A 9,197-nucleotide genomic window follows, 5' to 3' on the forward strand; every position below is an offset into this window, starting at 1 on the left:
GGTATTTGCCAGAATCTACTGTGCATGCGTAGATCTCCGTAAACATTGCGTACGCCATGTTAAGGAGAACAATTTAACTACTCCGCTTTCGCAGCCGCCATTTTGGCAGTGATTTTTGCTACGATTGCAGTGCCCAGTGCTGGACTCCGGAATGGTAAGCATTCCAATATGGGTCCATTGTGTGCAGTGTTGGCCCTCAGGGGTACGTGTGCACCACACACATTGCACCCATTATAGAAACGCCACGCCCTGAGCACTGAACCACCTTCACCTTCCCGTGACTTAAAGTGCCAAGGAAAGATGCGGCCTCTCATGACAAGCACCTGTTAGAGAATGCAGGGTCCCAGAGACACCCCCTCAGCCAGCAATCAGACTACTGGTCAGTCCGGGACAGACACATCTACAACCTCTGTGATTCACCAGGATTTGTTTTATTATAAAACAAGACACAAGTGCGATCAGAAAGTGCAAGTTGGGAAATCATCCGGTCTATAAATTCATTCACCCAATAAAGAGTATATGGGGGGGGGGGGGGGGGGGGGGGGGGTCTGAGGTAGCAGCAAATACCAGGTGTAAAATTGCACTTATTGTCCTGAGTCGGTAATTACGTGTCATATCACGTCGTACACTACATGGACACGCGTCAAAATATTTCATTGTTGTCTTAGGGACAGACAAATTTTCATATAGTCGTGTATGAGAACCTCGTTCATCCATCGCATGAGGTTATGTCCTGTCCAAACGTCTATATAAATTTCTAATGACTCATTTGTAAAATGATATCCTGAACGATGGGCAGGATATGGCATGGTGCACACATACATGGGATGAACATGTTTAGGAACATACATGGATTGTTCTTTGGAATACATCTAGAAGTGTCCGAATCCAGATAATTCAGCCAACTATTAGGACGAGTCATCTAGATGAAGATCTTCTGAGTGTGGAGTCTCTAGGAGTCAGGGATCAGTAGCACAAAAATCTCATTTCTAGTCCCTGGAGGGAAAAATAAAAATTCCTAAAAGAGGGAAGTTTCTCTCATTGTCAGTCTGGAATACGTCCCGGAAGCTCTGGGATTTGCCATCACGGGTAGTTCTCGGTGCTTAACACCTGAAGTTAGGAAAAGCTTAGGGGGGTGGAGGTAGGGGGGCACAAAAATATCCCCTCAAGGTACATGACAGACACATAAGGATGGTCAGCCCTTGGAGAACACTTACAGCAAGCTCTGTGCAGGACATGGGGCGCTGGAGCTCGCCAAGCACTGACTCAGGAAGGCCGGGTGCACAAGGTCTCCAGGGTGACTTGTCAACACATCAAATACACTTTTGTTGGGGGGCACAGCCCGCAACATGTTGTCTAGATCCAGGGGAGGCGTCTGTGAGCACGGCTGCTTGGGTCTCGCTGCTTGTGGCAGTAGTCCCCAGTAAGGAGGGCTCATATAAGGCGCATGGCCACAGTTATAGTAGGTAAAATGGGGAAAAGGGAAGAAAGGAAGAACATTGGGTGGAGCCACTACATTTGGTGGAACACACTTGGTGTAGGAGGTAGGTAGGTCAGAGGGAAGGAACGGTGCCTTGGCAGGGGGCCCGCATGGAGAGCAGCTCTCTGCATCAGAGTCAGAGCAGGTGCTGCTCTCCTCACCTGGCCTTGGCCGCTTTGTCCCAGGAATGTCTCGGCCTTGCTCGGGATTCTCATCGCAGCTCTGTGGAGATATGGTGGAAAGACTAGCACTAGATGAAGAGTACACTGACTGACCAGCTGTGAAGCTGCTGCTCCTAGAGCTCTGGAACGTGGGGTGGTTGGAAGAGCTGTGCAGCAGAGGAGAAGGGCTCCACATGTGGTTCATGGACATGGTTTGAGAGGTTCTCTGGCTCTCTGTTGGCTTCGGGGCATCTGGCAAGTCAACATCTTGCAGGTCATGCAGTAAAGAGTCAATCATGAAGGATGTGTTGAGTTTGACTACCGTGCTGTCCGCATGGGGTTCATCCCCCAGAGATGATGAGCTGGCTGTAGAATAGTTACTCCCCGGTGTCTGTTGGTACATGCATCCTCCAGCTTCATATTTGTAGTTATGCAGGATAAACGGGGACAAGTCCTGGACAAACATTTCCGATCCTCTGCGAGCCATGACAGTGTTCTGCAGCTTCATTGCATCCAGGGGTATCCGGGTGACATCTACCGTCCAGAAGTTGCCCTTGGCCTGAGGCTTCCCTGGGTCCTTCAGCACCTGGAGATAGAGAGTGTATAAAGAGGTATCAAGTCCTATAAAATAATCTGCTCATCAATTATCAGTAATGGCTACAAAGTCCGAGTACTGGGTGGGCACACGTTATCAATGAGTGGCCAGGTCCCGCTGTCCCCAGACTGCTCAGCACGGGGCTCCTGTCTCTATGTTACCAGAGGTGTAGCAAGGTGTCACGGTGCCTGGAGCAGGGTATGTTTCGGCACCCCGCTCCCCTGTACTGAATTGGGGGCATGGCCACCAGGACAGGTTCTAGACCTTGTGGCATCCAGGATAAAAGTTTCCTTTGGCGCCCTGCCCCCCCCCCCACACTTCTAGCTTAAACATGACGTGCTCAGAAAAAAAAATCGGAATGTGGCTTCATAGGGAAGGGGGAGTGGCCACAGTTATGCCCCCTGTAGTTATGGACCCAGTAGTTGTGCCCCCTGTAGCTGTGCCCAGAGTAATTGTGCCCCCTGTAGTTGTGTCCTTGGTAGCGCTGCTTACAAACACTAAAGAAAAAAACAAAAAACAAATACCTGTCCCGCTCCTGCTTCGTCTCCGTTCGTCTGACGTCAGACGCCTGTGCGTGTGACGTCACACGCAAGTCACGCAGCGGAGGAGAGGGAGAGATTTGATTGCAGCTCGGGCTTCCAGCTGTCAGTGACTGGCGGCTGCGAGCTGCTTGCGGCCAGGCGGAGGTTCCCGCGGAATCAAGCTGCGGCGCCCTGTACTGTCTTGGGCACCTGGAGCTCGCGCTCCACTGGAACCGCCCTCCTTACGCCCCTGTATGTTACCCCTCCAACAGGTCATGTTTCAGGATTCCTGCCTGTAGAATAATTACTGATCCATACATTAAAACTATTTGGGCGCACCTTACTATAGGGACCAGGATAATTGCTGCACTTCAGTAATGACAACATCCACCAGGAGTGGTCTCCCAAAAAGTACCAGACCCTTAAAACCACTGCTATAGTAAAGCTGCGTAGATCAGTAGAAAACAAATACACCAACTGGGCAGCACGGCTAGTGTAGTGGTTAGCATTACTGCTTCACAGCACCAAGGCCTGACTAAGACATTATCTGTATGGGGTTTGCATGTTCTCCCCCTGCTTGCATGGGTTTCTTCCCACATACTGGTAGGTTCATTGGCTTCTGACAAAACAACCCTAGTGTAAATGTGTGTGTGTGCACATGCGATACGGAATATAGAGTGTAAGCTCACTGGGGCAGGGACTGATAATTATTAACCTTTATTTCTATGGCACCACAAGGGATCCGCAGCACCTCATAGTACATGAGCAGAAGCACCACAAACCAAAAAATAGTGTACAGAATTTACAGTACAGACCATCGCAGAGCACACCGTGTGATAGAAGCCATAAAACCATTGCCGCATATACATAGGTCCTTCTACCCACAACAGCAGCGCCAGCCGAGCACAAAGGTTTTGGGGTGCTGATGGTAAAGGTGTGGAGATAAATGTGTAAGTCAGGGAAAGGATAGAACAAAAGGGCAGAGGGCCCTGCTTGTTAAAATTTACACTCTCTAGGGGAGGTGCAGACAGACAGGGGTGACAGAGGGGAGAGACCCTGAACGAAGACCATAGGGCAGTGGGTTAGGGTGGGTGATGGAAAGCTTTAAGAAGTGGGTCTTGATAGACCACTTGAAACTTGGTAGAGAGGTGTCGTGTCCGATAGGGAGAAGGTTCCAGAGGGGAGGTGGAAGTAGTGCATTTGGTGAGGAAGATAAGCCGGGCAGCAGCATTGCTGATAGATTGGAGTGGAGAGAGTATGTCAGGGAGGTCAGATAGGAGGAGGTTCCAGTAGTCCAATCTGGAGATGACCAGCGAACGGATGAGGGTCTTAGTAGCATCCTGGATGAGAATGGGTCTGGTCCTGGAAATATTTTTAACATGGAAACTGCAGGACGGAACATGCGGTTTGAAGAGAGGGAGGAGTTCAGGATTACTCCAAGACATTGCACTTGGGGTCTAGAGGAGACAGTAGTGCCATCTATAAATAATGGAATTGTGGGAGGTCAGGTTATGTGGGAGGGAAGATGATCAGCTCAGTTTTAAAGCTCTGGGTCATCCAGGAAGAGACAGCAAAGAAACTTGGAGATACAAGTGAGGAGAGGTCAGGTAAGGAAAAGTATATTGGAGTATCGTCATCAGAGAGGATATTGGAAGTCAAAAGAGCTAATGAGCTCACCTAAAGAGAATGTAGAGAGAGAAAAGGAGAGGACCCAGAACAGAACCTTGGGGGACACCTACCGTTAGTGGAAGTGGAGAAAGGGGCAGGGGATGTGGAATCATGAGAAGAGACAGAAGGAATGAATAGAGAGGTAGGAGGACAGCCAGGAGAGGGCAGTGTCACGAAGACCAAGTGACTGAAGGATTTGCAGAAGGAGAGGGTGGTCCACAGTGTCACATGCAGCAGAGAGGTCATGAAGAATAAGCAGACTTTCATGAAGGCACTTTCAATGGGTGTAGTACGGCTGACCGGCGGTCAGGAGACTGCCGGTCAGCTTATCGACGCCGGGATCCTGGCAGCATACCGACATCGGGATCCCGGCGGGGAGGGGCGAGTGCAGCAAGCCCCTTGCGGGCTCGCTACGCGGCGTGCTCGGTGGCGACCTGCGGTCGCCACGGGTTATATTCCCACTCTATGGGTGTTGTGGATATATAAAGGGGTGCTATGTGTGGTGGAACGTGTATAAGAGACACTACCATACAGTGTAATGTGAGTCAGGGGTTGTGGTGTGTGACGTAACATATATAAAGGGGTGCTATGTGTGGTGGAACGTGTATAAGGGACACTACCATACAGTGTAATGTGAGTCAGGGGTTGTGGTGTGTGACGTAACATATATAAAGGGGTGCTATGTGTGGTGGAACGTGTATAAGGGACACTACCATACAGTGTAATGTGAGTCAGGGGTTGTGGTGTGTGACGTAACATATATAAAGGGGTGCTATGTGTGGTGGAACGTGTATAAGGGACACTACCATACGGTGTAATGTGAGTCAGGGGCTGTGGTGTGTGACGTAACATATATAAAGGGGTGCTATGTGTGGTAGAACGTGTACAAGGGACACTACCATGCGATGTAATGCGAGTCAGGGGTTGTGGTGTGTGACGTAACATATATAAAGGGGTGCTATGTGTGGTGGAACGTGTATAAGGGACACTACCATACGGTGTAATGTGAGTCAGGGGCTGTGGTGTGTGACGTAACATATATAAAGGGGTGCTATGTGTGGTGGAACGTGTATAAGGGACACTACCATACAGTGTAATGTGAGTCAGGGGTTGTGGTGTGTGACGTAACATATATAAAGGGGTGCTATGTGTGGTAGAACGTGTATAAGGGACACTACCATACGGTGTAATGTGAGTCAGGGGCTGTGGTGTGTGACGTAACATATATAAAGGGGTGCTATGTGTGGTAGAACGTGTACAAGGGACACTACCATGCGATGTAATGCGAGTCAGGGGCTGTGGTGTGTGACGTAACATATATAAAGGGGTGCTATGTGTGGTGGAACGTGTATAAGGGACACTACCATACAGTGTAATGTGAGTCAGGGGTTGTGGTGTGTGACGTAACATATATAAAGGGGTGCTATGTGTGGTAGAACGTGTATAAGGGACACTACCATACGGTGTAATGTGAGTCAGGGGCTGTGGTGTGTGACGTAACATATATAAAGGGGTGCTATGTGTGGTGGAACGTGTACAAGGGACACTACCATGCGATGTAATGCGAGTCAGGGGCTGTGGTGTGTGACGTAACATATATAAAGGGGTGCTATGTGTGGTGGAACGTGTATAAGGGACACTACCATACAGTGTAATGTGAGTCAGGGGTTGTGGTGTGTGATGTAACATATATAAAGGGGTGCTATGTGTGGTGGAACGTGTATAAGGGACACTACCATGCGATGTAATGTGAGTCAGGGGTTGTGGTGTGTGACGTAACATATATAAAGGGGTGCTATGTGTGGTGGAACGTGTATAAGGGACACTACCATACAGTGTAATGTGAGTCAGGGGTTGTGGTGTGTGACGTAACATATATAAAGGGGTGCTATGTGTGGTGGAACGTGTATAAGAGACACTACCATACAGTGTAATGCGAGTCAGGGGTTGTGGTGTGTGACGTAACATATATAAAGGGGTGCTATGTGTGGTGGAACGTGTATAAGGGACACTACCATGCGATGTAATGCGAGTCAGGGGCTGTGGTGTGTGACGTAACATATATAAAGGGGTGCTATGTGTGGTGGAACGTGTATAAGGGACACTACCATACGGTGTAATGCGAGTCAGGGGCTGTGGTGTGTGACGTAACATATATAAAGGGGTGCTATGTGTGGTAGAACGTGTATAAGGGACACTACCATACGGTGTAATGTGAGTCAGGGGTTGTGGTGTGTGACGTAACATATATAAAGGGGTGCTATGTGTGGTGGAACGTGTATAAGGGACACTACCATACGGTGTAATGCGAGTCTGGGGCTGTGGTGTGTGACGTAACATATATAAAGGGGTGCTATGTGTGGTGGAACGTGTATAAGGGACACTACCATACGGTGTAATGCGAGTCTGGGGCTGTGGTGTGTGACGTAACATATATATATAAAGGGGTGCTAGGTGTGGTGGAACGTGTATAAGGGACACTACCATACGGTGTAATGTGAGTAAGCCCCTTCACCATAAGGCCATGGCCCTTTTCAGGTGTCCCTTTTTAAAATATGATGGGGATGGGGACACCGATACTTTACTGCACCCTGATTATATGCCACCCCTGGGGCGCCAAGCGGTACCCCTCTCCCCGTCAGAGCTGGTTTATGGCGGCCGGCCAGGGAGCTCCGAACTGGACCACCTTCCGGAAGCAGTCGCTGGAGGACAGGTTGTGGCGGACGGAGTCTTTCCATCCTATGTAGTCACCTTTGAAGAATGGAAACAGGATCTCGATATGTTGCAGAATCTAGAGGAGGAGGAAGATAATGATGATGATACAACAACAAGTTCCCCTAATGGCATTGTCAGCAGGAAAATGGGGCTTCTGTGTCCACCTGAGAACCCCCCCCCCCCCCCTCCCTCCCCCCTCTCCAGCTGCTTGTACAGTTGTATAGTATGCAAATTATAAATGTTACGTCAATGCTGATTGGAGAAGTGATCCGGTGGAGCAGAACCACAGTTTCACCGCTACATGAATAGACCCCAAACTGCATTACCCCCCAATGGACAACAACGGTGGCGACAGCAGAGCAGACAGTTGCATTGACTCTCTATTTAATATAATAAAGGGCTTCTCTGGGGCGGGGGCACCCGTGAGGGAGTCGGAGCGCGGTCACTCTGGGGGAAGAGGGCTTCTCTGGGGCGGGGGCACCCGTGAGGGAGTCGGAGCGCGGTCAGCTCTGGGGGGGAAGAGGTCTCCCAGGGGCGGGGCACCCGTGAGGGAGTCGGAGCGCGGTCACTCTGGGGGAAGAGGTCTCCTGGGGCGGGGGCACCCGTGGGGGAGTCGGAGCGCGGTCACTCTGGGGGAAGAGGTCTCCCAGGGGCGGGGGCACCCGTGGGGGGAGTCGGAGCGCGGTCACTCTGGGGGAAGAGGTCTACCCAGGGGCGGGGGCACCCGTGGGGGAGTCGGAGCGCGGTCACTCTGGGGAAGAGGGTCTCCCAGGGGCCGGGGGCACCCGTGGGGGAGTCGGAGCGCGGTCACTCTGGGGGAAGAGGTCTCCCAGGGGCGGGGGCACCCGTGGGGGAGTCGGAGCGCGGTCACTCTGGGGGAAGAGGTCTCCCAGGGGCGGGGGCACCCGTGGGGGAGTCGGAGCGCGGTCACTCTGGGGGAAGAGGTCTCCCAGGGGCGGGGGCACCCGTGGGGGAGGTCGGAGCGCGGTCACTCTGGGGGAAGAGGTCTCCCAGGGGCGGGGGCACCCGTGGGGGAGTCGGAGCGCGGGTCACTCTGGGGGAAGAGGACCTCCCAGGGGGCGGGGGCACCCGTGGGGGAGTCGGAGCGCGGTCACTCTGGGGAAGAGGTCTCCAGGGGCGGGGGGGCACCCGTGGGGGGAGTCGGAGCGCGGTCACTCTGGGGGAAGAGGTCTCCAGGGGCGGGGGCACCCGTGGGGGAGTCGGAGCGCGGTCACTCTGGGGGAAGAGGTCTCCCAGGGGCGGGGGCACCCGTGGGGGAGTCGGAGCGCGGTCACTCTGGGGAAGAGGTCTCCCAGGGCGGGGGCACCCGTGGGGGAGTCGGAGCGCGGTCACTCTGGGGGAAGAGGTCTCCCAGGGGCGGGGGCACCGTGGGGAGTCGGAGCCGCGGTCACTCTGGGGAAGAGGTCTCCCAGGGGCGGGGGCACCCGTGGGGAGTCGGAGCGCGGTCACTCTGGGGGAAGAGGTCTCCCAGGGCGGGGGCACCCGTGGGGGAGTCGGAGCCGCGGTCACCTCTGGGGGAAGAGGTCTCCCAGGGGCGGGGGCACCCGTGGGGGAGTCGGAGGCGCGGTCACTCTGGGGGAAGAGGTCTCCCAGGGGCGGGGGCACCCGTGGGGGAGTCGGAGCGCGGTCACTCTGGGGAAGAGGTCTTCCCAGGGGCGGGGGCACCCGTGGGGGAGTCGGAGCGCGGTCACTCTGGGGGAAGAGGTCTCCCAGGGGCGGGGGGCACCCGTGGGGGAGTCGGAGCGCGGTCACTCTGGGGGGAGGGGAAGAGGGTCTCCAGGGGCGGGGGCACCCGTGGGGGAGTCGGAGCGCGGTCACTCTGGGGGGAAGAGGTCTCCCAGGGGCGGGGGCACCGTGGGGGGAGTCGGAGCGCGGTCACTCTGGGGGAAGAGGTCTCCCAGGGGCGGGGGCACCCGTGGGGGAGTCGGAGCGCGGTCACTCTGGGGAAGAGGTCTCCCAGGGGCGGGGGCACCCGTGGGGGAGTCGGAGCGCGGTCACTCTGGGGGAAGAGGTCTCCCAGGGGCGGGGGCACCCGT

General features: G+C 53.9%; 1 protein-coding gene across 1 annotated transcript in view; it reads right to left on the bottom strand.

Annotated features, from left to right (window-relative positions):
* Window positions 1-390: 390 nt before the first annotated feature.
* The window catches only part of FOXH1 (forkhead box H1), a 232,059-nt gene continuing 223,252 nt past the window's right edge, over window positions 391-9,197 (bottom strand). The window contains exons 6-7 of the mRNA XM_063924731.1: window positions 7,112-7,216; window positions 391-2,227 (exon numbers count right to left, since the gene is read on the bottom strand). Of these exons, the coding sequence (XP_063780801.1) occupies window positions 1,214-2,227; window positions 7,112-7,216 (1,119 nt within the window). The 3' untranslated portion in view covers window positions 391-1,213. The remainder of the gene's footprint in view (window positions 2,228-7,111; window positions 7,217-9,197) is intronic.

This window comes from Pseudophryne corroboree, chromosome 5 (genome assembly GCF_028390025.1).
Source record: "Pseudophryne corroboree isolate aPseCor3 chromosome 5, aPseCor3.hap2, whole genome shotgun sequence".
NCBI lineage: Eukaryota > Metazoa > Chordata > Amphibia > Anura > Myobatrachidae > Pseudophryne > Pseudophryne corroboree.